The sequence below is a fragment of the Pimephales promelas genome, chromosome 5 (assembly GCF_988280905.1).
Source record: "Pimephales promelas chromosome 5, fPimPro1.hap1.1, whole genome shotgun sequence".
In the NCBI taxonomy this organism is placed as follows: domain Eukaryota; kingdom Metazoa; phylum Chordata; class Actinopteri; order Cypriniformes; family Leuciscidae; genus Pimephales; species Pimephales promelas.
Window position 1 is genome coordinate 26,320,547 of NC_142773.1, and position 16,387 is coordinate 26,336,933.

At 36.1% G+C, this 16,387-nt stretch overlaps 1 protein-coding gene across 1 annotated transcript in view; it reads left to right on the forward strand.

Moving 5' to 3' along the window:
• brinp2 (BMP/retinoic acid inducible neural specific 2) overlaps positions 1 to 16,387 on the forward strand; it is a 91,296-nt gene that overhangs the window by 62,599 nt on the left and 12,310 nt on the right. The window contains exon 6 of the mRNA XM_039654722.2: positions 1,221 to 1,457. Coding sequence (XP_039510656.1) covers positions 1,221 to 1,457 — 237 coding nt within the window. The remainder of the gene's footprint in view (positions 1 to 1,220; positions 1,458 to 16,387) is intronic.

Here is a 16,387-nt window from a genome sequence, read left to right on the forward strand (position 1 = left end):
CAACCCGATCTCACGACCAAGTCGTACTAATTTGACGAATGATTAAAAAGTGGCTAATTCGTAACAATTCATACGACCTCACTCGTACGAATTAATACGATTTTGCTAAATCGTACATATTTTACGAATTGGCCAATTCGTATGAATTCGTACGAATGACCTACCCCTGACCCCGCCCCTAAACCTAACCATCACGTGGGTTTAGACAAATCGTACGAATTAGTACGAGTGAGGTCGTACGAATTAGTACGAATTAGACCCTTTTTAATCATGCGTCGAATTCGTACGAATTGGTCGTGAGATAGTGTTGGAGGCCCTTTAGTGATGGTCCGATGGGGGCGCTTTGCTACGTGCAAATGAAATACTTGATTTTATAACGAAAGTAGTTTAGCCTGTAAGGCGGAAACCTCTAGGTTATACAACTATATATATGTAGACGGGGATGCCCAGCCTGCCACCATACAGATATCTTGAAATGTAGTCCCGCTAGATCAGTGGTTCTCAAACTTTATTGGGCCAGCGCCCCCTATCCAGTATCTCAATACCTGACCGCCCCCCACCCCACCCCACCCCCCTCCCCAACTAATGTCATGTTATGAGCAAGTCAAGCGAGAGTTAACAGATGAAATAAGTACAAAATTGTAATTTATTAATACAATTAAATACATTAATCCCCCCCAAAAGCTCTAAATTGCAGTGGAATAACAATAGCAGTGTTCCTCACAGGTTGTTTGTTAAATCTGTGGTAAATATGCTTGTTGATGGTGTACGGTCAAGTGAAAAATATCAACTAGAACGGGAAAATTTACACATTTACCATGTAAGAAGGGCACTTTTCCTCATCATTTTAGAGGTCCACCTCATGCCTCTGCATTATTGTATTGTTCTAAATGAAGACTTAACTAAAGAAAACACTTTGAGAGTTAAGTAGGTTGAGAGAAAGATGTGGAGAGGAGAGAGGAGAGGATAGCCAGAGGAAAGATGATGGGTGGGTTCATATGACTCAGGGATTGATTTTTGTGTGTGTCTCCATACGGGAATGCCAGACCTATGTTGGACTATAACAAATCCAGACATCATTCTGAACTTGTTTACCAACCTAGCAGCAGAAAAACAGTATTGTGTAACTTACAAAATATTTAATCTGGAATCAAATTTCAGTTTAGTTCTGAGTCTAATATGACAGTAAACCGATATTTCTCACTTTCCCCCATTCACAGGTTTGCAGGATGTGCTTCCTGAGTTTCTACGGAATCGTTTTGTGGAGGCAGCGCTCAGTTACGTGGCATGTAATTCAGAGGGCGAGCTACTGTGCCGCAACAATGACTGCTGGTGCCGCTGCTCCGCAAAGTTCCCTGATTGTAACTGCCCCTTTGCAGACATCAAAGCTATGGAGGATAGTCTGCGAAAAAGCAAAGAGTCCTGGGTCAACCTCAACAATGACTTTATGGAGTCAGGTAAGTTAACCTGATGGACATGGAAGTGTTAAAATCTGTATAATCTCTGGGGTTACAACACCTTTTCACACTCACTTCGTGTCTTCACATTACATCAAAGTGTGGAACTTCTCAGGTTTAAAATGGCAGGTATCATTGGTAAGCTATATCTCAATCTTGACAGATGATTGATATACTGTCATATTCCCTCAGCAACTCTTTCTCTCAAGGTTTCTGAGTTCACCGCAGTGTAAACAGATGCACTTTGCAAGTATATACTATGAAAAGAACATCAGAACTAAAAAGTGTTTAGAGCTGTGTCACAGCTCCAGCAAAGTATCTTTTAATTACACTTACATTGATAATGCATAGGGTAATACAGTATGGGCAGTGGCGTAATGGATAAGGATCTGTGCTTCAAACACAAGGGCTGAAGGTACAATCCCAGGTGTCCAAGGAAATGGGAGAGTTAATGAGAAAACAGTCCTGCTCTGTTTCCATTGTGTCCATAGGCAAAGCACTTAACCCCAAGCTGCACCTGGGGGATTGTCTCTGCAATTAATGTACTGTATGCCACTTTGGATGAAAAGCATCTGCTAAATGTTAACAACAACCCCTACAGACTGAATATATTAAAAAGTCAGTGTTATTAAATTCAGTATCAGACAAGCAATCGATGGGTCCAATTAAAGAACAACTGCTGCTCTAATATATATATATATATATATATATATATATATATATAAATTAATAGTCAGCAAGGATATATTAAATTGTTCAAAAGTGTCAGTAAATAAATGCTGTTATTTTTAACCTTTTTTATTTATCAAAGAATCCTGATGAAATGTAACATGCTTTTCACAGTCTATTAAGCAGCATAACCATTTTTAACATTGAAAATAAAAAATGTTTCTTGAGCAGCAAATCAGCATATTAGAATGATTTCTAGAAGATTGGAGTAAAGGCTGCTGAATATGTGTTGCCTTCAGGAATAAATTACATTTTAAAGCTCCAGTCCGTAGGCAGGCTTTTTGGGGGGTTAAAAATGATCCAAAATACATAAATGCATTTCAGCCGGTGTTCAAAACTATCTGCTTGCCTTAGCTCGAATCAAAGCGGTAAGATTGTAATAATGTTTTTAATTCCAGTGGTACTGGTGGAGATTTATAGCCTTTTCTAACAGCACTTGACTTGATATAATTAAACGTATCAATTTAATGGTGGATCTAGAAAGGTTCAAACAACAATCACCAGTGACAACAGATTCACCTGCTGTAAAATGTAAAAGACTTAGTTCAGACTTGGGAGTGGCTACAGAAAAAAAAAAGAGACTGCAATCGGACCCGTGCGAAAACAAGGATACATATCGGAAGGACAATACATGTAGTCACGCAATGCTGACGTTGTTAAAATGAAAAATTCGAGAACAAAGTATAATTTGCACGGTTTTGCGTGATATGATATGATATGATATGATATGGTATCAGCGTGATTTACTGCAATGTCAGAACCAGAACAAAAGTGGATGTTTCTTATAGTTCAGATGACATCAGTGATTATGAATGCCAGTATCCACACCGGCGTGGCGACTGACAGCTGCACACTCTCCTCAAACATTGTGTTCATCCACGCTGTGCCGTGTTGAGGGTGTTGAAGTACAACTCAAGTAAATTTGAGAATTCCGCGAATGACTGCAATTGCAGATGACAGATGGCGACAAAGAGGAAAAACTGCGGACTGCAGATTTAAAATATATTTAAATATAAAACAATTGTTTAAATTGCTGTATTAATATTGCACAATATAACTGCTTTTTGATCAAATAAATACAGCCTTGCTGAGCATAAGAGATTTCCTTCAAAACGTTTTTTTTTAATCTTAATGACTCAAAACTTTTAAAAAGTAGAAGACACTAAAAGCCACATATGTATTATTATTATTATTATTATTATTATTATTAGATAAGTATAAATAACACTATTTTTATATTGAAGTATGGAATTTTGGCTTTAAATGTGTCCTGGTGTTATATTTCTTTGAAGGTAAAAACAATTTTTTAATGTTGTTTATGTCTCTGTGTGTTTTTTTAAAGGCTTAAACCAAGTGAAATTTCATGAGTCAACACCATTGCTGATTATTTTCTCAAAACTGCAGTGAACCAAAGACAGTCTCAAAAACGCAGTTTAAAAATCGACATTGTTCCTTACCTCACAAACTACCTTGTAACAAATCACGTCGACATGCATGCGGGCTTTAGTATCATTAACTATGCTGTGAAGCAGTGGAGTCTCGAGAGAAGCCAGGTTATCCCAGTATTTTTTTTCTGTTGAGATGAAAAATTGGGTACATTTAGCAATGTAGCAGGTGAATTATGTAAATATTACAATCCTATGATGATATATATGCCTTTGGCTTTCTCCACTGATGTTCTATGTTTTTAAAGTGTTTTTAAGGATACTGATTTGTAGAAGATTGCTGTCCGAGTTGTTTAACAGCAACATGGTTTGTTTAACATAACTGACGTCTGGGGACGTCTTTTGACCATACGTCAACATCCGCCTTTTTAGGGTACCCTTAAACGTTGGTTAGATGACATTATCGGATCCTAACCCTACCCCAGACCTAAACCTACCCCTAAACCTAACCGACGTTAAAGGTAAAGCGTCAGTTGTATGACGGCCCGGGATCGTCATGTAACCGACGTTTAAGGGTACCCTAAAAAGGCGGATGTTGACGTATGGTCGAAAGACGTCCCAAGACGTAAGTTATATGACTTCTTGGGATGAGACTGTGTTAACATTAGCAACACATTATCAGCTGTTTGATAACCCAGTAGAGCAAAAGGCTAATATTAATTACTGTCAGTGGAGTGGAGGCAGGGCTAATTTGCATATTCATGTATCCGCATACATCATATAATGAAAAGGTGTAAAAGGTGTAAAGCAAATTACATTCAAGCCATTTTAGGCATAAAGAAAAATATATATTATTTATTTTTATTTTTTTTTAAATATGTCATTTTGGTGATGATAGATGAGTTTTAATGGATAAAAATGATTGACTACAGGGTTTTTGGTTCATTTGTTTCTGAAAACCCTGAATAAGCCTGCAAGGGCCTACAAGTCAATAATGAACTGTGGACTGCTTTGATAAATGGGACCCATGTTTGGGTTTAATTCAGAGTTCTTTAAAGTTCACTGACTATGATATATTTGCACCTTGGAGTAGAAAACTAAACCGACAAGAGGGAGGGTTTGTCTGTTTTATTGCTATGGTTGCGAGAAGGCCAGACTGATAAAATCTTGGGTTTTAATGGTGTCTGAGCGAGAGGGAGAGCAAACTCAAAGTAAAGCAAGCCGAAGAGAGAGAAGCATAGAAAGATGGCACCTCAGGTTTTTCTCCTAGTTGAGTATTTCCACATTCAAAGAATGATTCAATCAGAGAGATAAACCCTAGCTGGCTCTAAAAGCTTCTCCTGCTCAGTGATGGAGCATTAATGAAAGCAGCTCAAATCCCTTTAACTGTGGCACTGCACTCATAAGAACGCATATCTCCTTTCAGCAGGTGAAGTGCTAGGCTTGGGGAAAGTGCTCTTTGGCCATAGCATAGCTACAGCGTAAGGGTTTTATTTATCCAGACTCACAGAAACCTGTCACTATTGTCAGGAGGCCAAATAGGAGTGAGAACATTCATTCAGATTAAGAATGGGAAACTGATTTGTCATGCAGGATTATGATAAACAATATAAAATGAAGGGGTCTATTCCTTCTTAATGGACAACTTTGGAAAATAGAATTCCTTACTTTAGAGAGACTAAAAATATGATTCAAACTGTTTGATTACTGTATCTGACATGTCAAATGTAGCACACGGTAGCCTGCTTAATACAAACATTTTCCTTTTGGCAATTGATTAACTTAATGCAGGTAGTAAATCGCTTCACCATGCTTCTCATTACCTCATAAACTGAGTAAATCAGAGGTAGATTAGCTTGGCACGGTAGTGGATGCTGTTTTTAAGAATAAAGTACACCATATCCTGAGTTCTCTAGCGTGCAAGATTTTACGAGTCCGTTCACTTCGGGTTAAATCAGCTAGCAGAACGAATGGATTCACCCAGCAACAGTGCTTTTAGGGATTATACAAAACTGTACTGTCATAAACATGATACTTCTCCCCACCAAATCCCACAAGTTATTCGCTTTCGCTAAAGAAGCCAATAAACAAACCAGCGGGTCGACCTATGCATATTCACAAATGCCAAAAATGGCAGTTTCTTATTTAATATTTGCATGTTGCTTGGGGGGAATAATTGCTGTGGATTTAGAAAATGAATTATGGATAGCATGTCCTTCCCTTATGTTTTGCTGTTGCAATTAACTAAGTATGTTTAGCAGTTCAGATTGTAATGGGATGTTTAAGATGTCAAGCCATTTGTTTTCTTAAGCAGAATACCAGGCTTATTATTTTTTATCATCGAAATGTAATTTCAATGTTTCAGGATTTTTACCTAAAAAATGCTGCATATAAATAAAAATAAATAAAAGCGGTTTAATTTGACTTGCAAAATCAATGCAAATACAGCTACTAACCATTTTGGAAAAATAATATTTATTATTTATCTTTCTTTTTACTATGCGCATCTCATTTTCTGATGCTTTTTTTCACAGGCAATGGTTTTGATCTTTTGAATGTATGATAACATACACTTGTCTTGTAATAGTCCTAGAATTCTTCAATTCCTGTGATTCACAATGGATTATTTCCTCTGCTCAGGGCTAGACTATCACCATTCCTCTCAATGCATTCTTGTACATTTCTGAAAAGTCCAGAAACTTTTGCAAAGGGTCTCTAGAAACTTCAGGAAGTTGCTGTCATGAAGTTGTTGTTGGGCAAGGGAAGAGGATGGACAGAGCAGAGCACATGTAGGCAGATGATTTCTAGAGAAATGCATTGTTTGGAGCTCCTGTCAGCTCTACTGACCTTGTATCCCACTGAGGTTCCCACTGGACCTAGACTGACAGATAGGTTCCGGCTTAGGGACATCAAGGTCCAATCTTCAGCAAGGTACAATGTTGGACGTTGTAGATGTTTCCAAAGGCCTTTGTGGATGTACAGTCAGTTTCAGTTAGTGTAGGACAGTTCCATAACACATTGACAACATCTAGACACCCACTCACACACTTACTTACACAACATAAGCACACTCATACACACACATTTGACAGCCTGATGCCATAGAACAACCTTTTGAAGAAAGGAACAAATACCTGTTTTCTCAATTTTTCTTACTGTTCTGGTAATATAAAATAACCAGTTGGGGAAAACCAGTTTTCCCTAAGACTCCATGAATTAACAGGATTGATTGATTAATTGTTCGCTAGGGTTAAACCTATAGCCAAATTATATAACTCTGTGCTCAGAGTTTTGAGTATATCTCTGTGTTTTACATTTTACAAATATATAACTCTGCATGATGTACATATTTTTTTTATTTATATAGTTATATATGTTATATAGTTCTATTTTACGTTTTATTTTATTTTACTTACATTTTTAATATACATGTATAAGTTTCAATTAAATGTGAGTATCAACTGATGGTTTTTATTGTATTGTGATACATACAAGTAAAAAGTAATGATGGGGACTTTGTTTTATTAATTGGTTGTTGATTAGATGGAAAAAAGTCTCAGGGTTTAAATTATTGGACTAAATGATAGGAGACGTCGGGAATATGTTACTACAGAAAAGTCAGATGTTTTGACTGTCATTTTTGAATCCTAACATTTTGGTTAAAAATTACAAAAAATACTATGAACATCTGTTTCTATGGGCTGCAACAGTCAAATCCAGTCCGTAAACACTCAAAAGTTAGTTGACTGTGCTTCTGCAACCGTAGTTATACTTGTGTATGAATATCTATCTGTTATAGATTTAAGCAGATGATTTTCATAGGATTTAGTTTATCATTAATGTTAGATAAGACAAAGGCATCAGCTAAAATGATATTACAAAGTTACCATAGTTTAAAAACCTGTAATATTGAGGTAACACATATAAAGGGTTATCCCATTTCATCGAGAATTTATATTTTGTAAATTTTAGTCCAAGAAATAGGAGAAACTCATTGATTGAAACACACTGTGTCTTCTAAGTCAGGTGACTGTAAATGCTCAAAAACTGTTTCCATTGTAGTTTTGCGAAATATTCCTTTTTCGCATTTCCTGAAAAACCACCTCGTGCAAGCGTAAAAAAAAAAAAAAATTCCATTGTGCGTATTTTCAATTCACAATTGAAAGGTAATGGAAATACAGCTACTGAGAAAAACAATCTAATTCATAGAAATTATACAGTCTCTTATATTATTGTATTATCTTGTAATAATTCAGACCCTTGTTTTTATTTAAAAAAAAATATCCATTACAATAAAGAAATTAACTCGGAAGCTGCACTTTACACTATTACAGTAAACAAACCTACTTACATTTAGACAGACATAAAGACTTCTATGAGTATGACGAAGGTTTATCACATAGTGACACTCCCACTGACTGCTGGGAAACCTTGTTCTGCACAGCTGCATATATTTTCTGCCTTGATAAGCAGCTGTCATTAAATCTGGCAGGTGGCCCAGACAAAATGAGGATAGATTTGTGCGGTGCGGCGTGTACAAAATGAGTTTTCGACTCTGAGAAAAAATACTGTCATTGTCATCAGCAATGGTATTAGAAGTGTCACTTTCTGACTGTCTGCCACTTAGGCTTGTAGGTAGCCTGAGCACTTCCCGGATCTCCTTCTGCTGACAAATGTGAGAGACAATGGCAGTTCGTCTTGTACGCGGCCTGATCTATGTGCTCGTGTAAAGGGAAAAGGATCAAATCCACTTGGGGTAATTCGAGTAGGGTGAGAAAGCCTTTAATTCAGGTCACATTTCTCGCTGAGATCACCCACTGAGCACCTCTAAATAATGTCATTTGGAGGGACCACACACACACCGCTAAAAAGACATTAGTATTCTGTAGCACTATTCAACACAGCAGTCCATGGCACTGATAAAAACTTTTTGAGGACACCTACTGTCGTAAATTGAAAAATGGAGGGGGGGAAAAATGTATACCTTTGAAGAAATCATTTCATTCATTTCGGTGTGTTGTGGCTAAATTTCATTGTGAACCTATGTATTTTATTTTTTTTTTAAATTGTGTTGTGTTGTGCACTACTGGGTCACCGTATTATTATCATCCAAAACATTACAAAAAAACTCAAGCTTATAATGATGTTTTTTTCACTTTAGAATATGGATCCAAATCATTAGTAATTCCTTCTGAAGGATTTGGTAATACTTGAGTCGTTATTAGTGGGTTACAATGACCTTCACTTTTACACATTATAATTATAACACTTATACATTATTCATATTAATTATGAAACTGCAGGTCTTAGCAGTCCTCTGGGAGGTACAAAAAAATGTAGATACCAATTGCTAACAGTGAAGCACCACATTTAACTAAGCATTATTATTACTGACTAAGTAAGTTACTAGAGTTACTAGAGTGTTAAAAATGCTTTACTCATTTGTTCCTGTGTATTTATTCAGTATTCTAGAGTGTTACCAAATAACAAAAGAAAGTTTTCTCCATTGTAAGTTTGCAGTCAGATTTCAAGATGTAGCAATTTGCCACAGTATACAGTGTAAACTATACTCAGTACAAATTGCAAATATTATATATCAGGTAAAAGGGGGAATCGATTCTTATATCAGTAGCCTAATAGAATATCATTTTATATTTTGTAAATAAATAAAAAATAAAAGTCTAATAACTAAAAATAATCATTTTAGATGCAATAATTGAATTTATAATCACTTTTATGAAGAGTTTTGCGAGGATGATAAGGATGATTGAGATTCTCTGCTACCAGCGCAGTGGTCAAACACATCCGTTTAGCAGTGCTGTTAATATTCTTGTTTATTTTTGGGAAAACAAGAATGATTCTACCAAATTGTGCATTGCACTTTCTTACATTCATAGTAATATGAGTGAACCATCTTAAAACCTATACTGTGCAACGAAAATAGACGATATGCTAAATAGAACATATCTAACATGCAACCAGTGTTTCCGCAATAGTCGGTTTGAGCAAGGATCCCTCACTGGTGTAAAAATGATGACATTGTGCTAACTCTAAATGTTATTATAATAGCACATATTGCACCTCTACATATTAAATCTCAGTCCCATTTTCATTTTTTAACAGGATGTGCAGCTGTTTTTGTCACATTTCAATGTTGAACAGTGAACAACAGTAACTGTGTTGTAAGAATCAGCCATGTCTATATTAATTGCTCTAATTGCCGTGAAGTTGGTTGAGGCAGTCATCGGAGAGGCACAATCAATATCTGCATTCATCACTAGAGAATAGGCCATGATGCATGTTATATAAATTCATCAAAATCAAAAGGCACTCCAGCACTAATGGGAAAAGATTGAGTGGTTAATGGTGGGTGAGAGGTATAAGCTTTTCTTGCATGTCAGAGATACTCAGTCAACAGCTACTTATCATGTCCTCACTTCTTTGTTCTGCCTTTCTTGTTTTGGATTAGAAGCTTCAAAATCAATGTTTGCAGATATTTACAGTCCATTTAAGTCATTACTCTGGCATTGGTCAATGTAATGTTAATGTTTGCACAATAGAAAATTAACTTTTCCATTATGGGGGAGTAACAAGGGGTCAAAGTCTTCCTGATTTTCAATTGTCTTCTTATTTGACAACCATTTCAATTTAGCAGTGTTTGCTAGGGATGCATAGATGCATTAGTCTATTGTTGGTTATTAGCAGATGTTAGAGATTTTCTTGTAATCAGGATTGGTCATTAATGTGAATCACATGCATCCATTAGTGTGAATCACTGTATGTATCCTTCAGCTGAGATTTTGGTCCTCTAGGCAATATCTGTGAACCCAATAAAATTGTAATTGCATGGGTCAGATATTGGCCTTTCCAATATCCATTGTGACGGCAGCCAAACCAGTAGATACAGGGTGATCACGAGTCACTCTGAAATATAATAAATCTGTTCAGGCAGAAAGTAAATAGTGATTGCCTGCTATTTCTAAAACACGTTATGATGAGGTCGTAGTCTTTGTGTAGTAAAGCATGCAATCTGCGGACAGCCAAGTAGGTTTTCACTGAAAAACTCCCACACAAAAGATGTTTTTTAAAATTTTTAGAGGAGGTTGCAAAATATAAATGTCAACCCTGGAAAATAAAGGTAGGGAATAGAATATACGAACATCGCAGCATGACAGTTTGGTGTCACCTTGGTGCAATGACGTGGAACAGCGAGATTGGTTTTGGTTAAATGTGACTAAACTAAGAGCTCCACACATGACCTAAAACACAAAGAATGCGGCAAAAGAATGTAACTAAGCAAAACAGGCTCTACAAACGCATGCAGGGAGGAATTGTGTCCACCAAACAGGCCTGCAATTCACATAAGAGTTTATAGAAAAAGGAAAAGAGTAAATTCACAATAAAAAAGCAAGCAAAAAAGCAAGAAAAGAATGAAAAAGAACGCCAAACAAACACAATTTAAGTTGCCGAAGGCTACAAATGCTTCCTTGAGGAAGAAAGCCTGAAATGTATCCTCATTTCCTCCCTGCTGTGAGTGCTAAGATTTATGTTTTTCCACAAGCTCTTTACTGGCATTACATTACATGTAATTGGTGGTACATCAGCATAGAAGAGATCACATGAGGTATTCCCCATGCTCTGTACATCTCTGTTGAATTTGCTAGGATCAATAAAAAAGACTGTTATTAGCATTCACACATGTAGCAATCTTTCTAGGAGAGCAGGGTAGTCAAGGTCATTTGCTTCCTCAAAAGAAGAGCAAGACAGACTTTAATTGAAAGTCTAATCTTCACTGTGATGACGATCATGATGACATACATCACTTTCTCTAGGACTATGAGCAGTCCATTTACTGATATCATTGACTTTTATAAATGAGGGCGATGTGAGCAACGGCAAGAGTTAAATATAGTGGAGACAGGGCTAGTTGGTGCACAGAGAAGTTGTTATAAGGGCTATATCTCAATAGCAAAAAGTCTACAGTATTAAATGGTTTTGTATTTTAGTTTCAAAAACCTAGTTCCAAGTTTTCAACAGGATTGTTTTAGTAAATGCTGTCTTTCAAAAAAAATTACAACATCATATTTTTTTGTTGTAAAGGTAAATAAATAAATACAATAGTTATTTTTATATATTCATTTTAATTTAGATAATTAATTTTAACATTATAATTATTATTTAATTCTGTCCAAACATGATATACTTTTGCTGTTAATATCTGTAAATCAATTAATTATATTTTATTCTAAAGAAATAAATACATGAATACAATTGCCATTGAATAATAACTTAATTTATATTATATTAATTTATTACACACATTTTTCCTTTTATTTTGGCTTTTTTTTCTTTCGATCTCAATTGTTTTGTAAGAAACAGTTTGACAGCATTCATTCATCTGCAATTGCAGTGCAACAAAGCAGAGCAAATAAGTTCAATAAGACATCAAATGCCTGACTCGTCGTAACCCCGCCGGACCCTAAAAATACACATGCAATAAAATAATTCCCTTTTTCTATATTTCTCAGAGATATAAACATGATTTAATGACCCTGATAGGATTCTATTTTTTCTTTGTGCTTCAGTTCATTGTTTTGCTTATGTAAAGGAAGCAACATTCAACCACACACCTGTTCAATAGAGCCATCTGGACTTGTTTGCATTATTCCTAGTGTGCATGTACAATCAAAACTGCGGATCATGTATGAAAAATTACACTTGCTGACAGTGTGTAAATACATAGTATGCATATTAGGTTCATAAGCAGCATTGCACACAGTTTTGTTTTCCAGTCCTAAATCCTGTGGCAGATCTCCACTTCATTTTTCTGCAATTATTTGTCAAACAGTTAAATCAAGGATTTTCTTGTGTAAAGACGCTATAGCCGACTGAGCAGATCCATCAGAGTTCTGTTGCTGGATAGCATCAGGGGTCTCTGAACTGCTTACTTTCAAGCATGTGATGGCACCCCTGCTGTCAGAGCACTAATGTGGGCAGGAGACTGAGCTCCGGTGCCATGCAGACTTCAATTCAGCCCTGAGCCTCAAAAAATGTCTTTAAAGATAAAGGTGGGCCGTCTGACAGAGAAACATATGATAGACCTGAAATGTTTTCTTAGCTATAGGTAATGAAAAAAATCTGCAAGCAGCTAAAGCCTTAATCTCGAGGCATTCTTAAAGTAGAGAAAATAACATACAGTACAGTAGCATACCCGCCTATGTGCTTTCCATCTGAAGGCCAGTAGAAGACTGGTGATATTTCATAAAGGTAAATTGTATATTTGTGTCACGTTATCTTATTCAGTTCCTTAGGTGATAAGTTATTTGAAAATTGCTGCTCTTTCCACTTTAATTCTTTTCTCTGCGTGAGTGAAACTTCAAACAGTTACTTCAAATAAGTTGCAGACCCCCTAATGCTTTTTTTTTTATTTGTTTTTAATCTTACTGACCTTGCATGGAATCTGAGAATATTTTATAATGAAATTCAGGTGTACTGAGTGCGAATAACTCACTATGAGTGATGGAATACTGAGTGAGATCTGCTTTTCTCATACAGATGAGCAGAGACACTGCAGAACACCCTCTCTCTCTCTCTCTCTCTCTCTCTCTCTCTCTCTCTCTCTCTCTCTCTCTCTCTCTCTCTCTCTCTCTCTCTCTCTCTCTCTCTCTGTTTTGAGCATGACTAATTGACCATAATCTCTTCAACAAATCCACAAAACTGGGCAAGAATCTCTATTTATTTATTTATTTTCATTAAATTGTCAGTGAAAAGAGTATCTTAAAATTGTTTGATTGTCAATCTCATGATAGTCTAATTAAATTTTGACCGTCTTTTGGAGATGATTTTTAAAAACAGTTTATTATGTTTCGAGGAGCGGGTTGCCACAGTTTATTTTTGTTGTCATTTGTGGAGCCTGGGTTGTTTGCATAGACCACTTTTATTTTTAATTTTTTTTATTTTATTTTTTATTTTTTTTACAGTGTGTTTAGGGGACAGGCAGCTAGCGGGTAGTGAGGAGATGTTTGCTGTATGAGACAAAAAATGTTTGGGCCTAAAAAAACGTGTGACATCGCTTAGAGAACCTTTAATTAAACATCAAAATAAACTAGATAAAATGTAAGATGATAAAATACTGTTGTATAAGTTGTATTTATATAGATTCATACATTTTTATTTTATTAAGCATCACCTTTCACTGACAATTATTTTAAATAAATAAAAAAATATGTGTCAGGCTCAATATTATCATATTTGTATACTGTTTGTGTTTTTGTTAAAGCTGAGCTGAATAACATATACATCCCTATATCAGTAGGGGTTTGTTAATTTGGTGGCATATGTTGGCTTGTAGTTGTTAATAAACTTATATTTAAATGTATTATTAAAGTGGACTATTTGTGGATAATTAGGCTATTGTTTCTTACAATTACTTGGGTAGCCGGTGGAGATTTATGAATGCAGACAACACTATATAGTTTGTGTAAAAATGGAGAAAATGGATTGAGATTATTTAGCTGTCTTCCTGCTGTTCTGTAGGAGAGCTCCAAATAATAGTATGTCTTAATAATAAATTGGTAGTGGATACCAAGTACAGCCAGCCAGCCCTGCTGGACCGCAATAATTTGCAACTAAACTGAATCATGCAAACTTATCTTCCAGCCTAGGGGGGAAAAAAAACAAAAAAAACTGCCACTTAACTTTAGTTTCCGAACTCACAAGCATTTACATTTTAATTTTATTTTAACTTTAATGATGCGAGCAGTGTCTTGTATGACAGAACAGTCCATTTGGTTTTGATGAATATGCTGCAGCCCGATGCCTGTTTCAGGTTAAGAGTTTTATTCATCCTGCTGCCCCATTTAAGTTCAGACCAGGCCTCAGTGCACCTCAAACTCATAATGACACGATGGCCTGATATGCTACTTTGTAATGGACTATTAAGAAAAACAAGCAGCACTATCATTTCTGATAACTTAGAAGTATGGGGTGATTAAAATTATAATTTTACTTAAACCAAGAATTCCCAGGCTGCAATATGGTTATGTACGCATTTAGAAATTTGCGTCACTTTTCATAGCATGGCAGATAAATCTTTTCAAACCGACTATAAAAAGACATGCTTATATGTTTAATGGAATTGAGTACTCTTCTGTAAACATGTTTGTCTTCTTTCAGTCTTTTTCTTTTTTGTGAGTGTACTTTTGCGACTGTGGTTATAATTATAAATTTATGTTGTGTCGGTCCACAATGCTGGCTGCCTATATTTCACAACATACGAGCGGGCATTTCAAGTGTTTTATGCTCCTCTCCAGACTTTGATTGGCAAAAATCACTGTCTTAGTTAGGATTGATCTCCTTCATGAGATTTTGGAGGCTGAGACCTCAACAACACAGCTTGGCCTTGCTGAAAGCACACACAAGAGAACCATAAGCAGTGATCGCAGTGCACAGCACCAAGACAAAGAGGCTAAAGGCTCTAAATTTATGTCTCAGGTTTCAGCAACAGAGAGAGAGGGAGAGAGAGGTATATTTCAGTGACTGCTTTGGAGCTCTGATGACAGCAGGAGTGGAGGAAACAGTATTTTATCAGAGAAAAGCTCAAGCGACGGTTCATTCTTATTCTAAAAGCTATACAGTCTCTTTCAACAGGTTGCCATCGATGCATTATGATAGCATTCCTCGCTTTGACTTTCTTGTTTAGCGTGTAAAGAAAGATGATTCATTGCTCATTTTTCTTTATTGGACGAAAAAGAAAATTTCTTGGTTTTTATGGTCAGTCCCACAATGGCAAATATATATAAAATATTGTTTCTTGACATTTAGTTTCAAAGTAAATGTCATATTTATATGTTTTAGTCAGATTAAATTACATCTAATTTTAGTAGAGGCTTACAAAATTTTGGTTTCAGAGAAAGTGCAAATTTAACAACGTGTAAAGTAGGCCTGCTGATTTAAAAATAAATTAATGTAAAATAAATTATACTGAAAGTAATCAGGTTACAGTTTAAATGTAAAAAGCTATAGCCTACTAATGACTGGTGACATGAGTACTCGCATAAACATTACTGGCGATTATCAACAGACTGATATCAGAACAATTTTGACAAACGGGCAGCACTATAAATGGTCAACTCTCAGGTCAGTACCAAGAGCAACGTTGAGACACCCACACACTGCTATGTTCGCCTTTACAACTGGACATACACATTCTGACAAAAACATAGGCCTACTTTGTGGTGAGTTCCATTTGTCGGTGCAACAGCCGTGACTTCAGAATGCAATATGGCTTCTCAGTACAGTGAAACAGTAGTAAAATACTGTTTATTAGCCCTTCGATTTGTCTGTACACACAGTACTATTCAACCTCTATTTGTGGACATGATAGGCGTTATCTATGCAATATCACTTTTGCATATAGACAAAACCAACTTTTGTTTGTCAGTTAAAAAATAAGATGATTCAAAGGCTTGGGGTGATGCCTAGAAATGTAAAAACACGTACATATGTGGCTGTCATTGGAATGTGTTAAATCGTGAGTTCATGTAAATCTGTCATTGCCTGATTGCCAGGCTTATTTTACCTCGATTCCTTCCACAGACTTGAAACGGTGTCTTGTTCATGTCACAAAATGTCTTCTTCTGCAATTACAGGGGAAACTCAATTCTGCATTAATGTCCAGGGAAAAAAATTGTGCCCAGTTGACTGATTAACAGAGCAAATGTCCTTCATTTCGTTCTAACACCGCGAGAAATGTCTAATCAGGACCCAGTGACTAGTCAGCATCTCCAGACGAGCCGTAATTCAGCCATCCCGCCG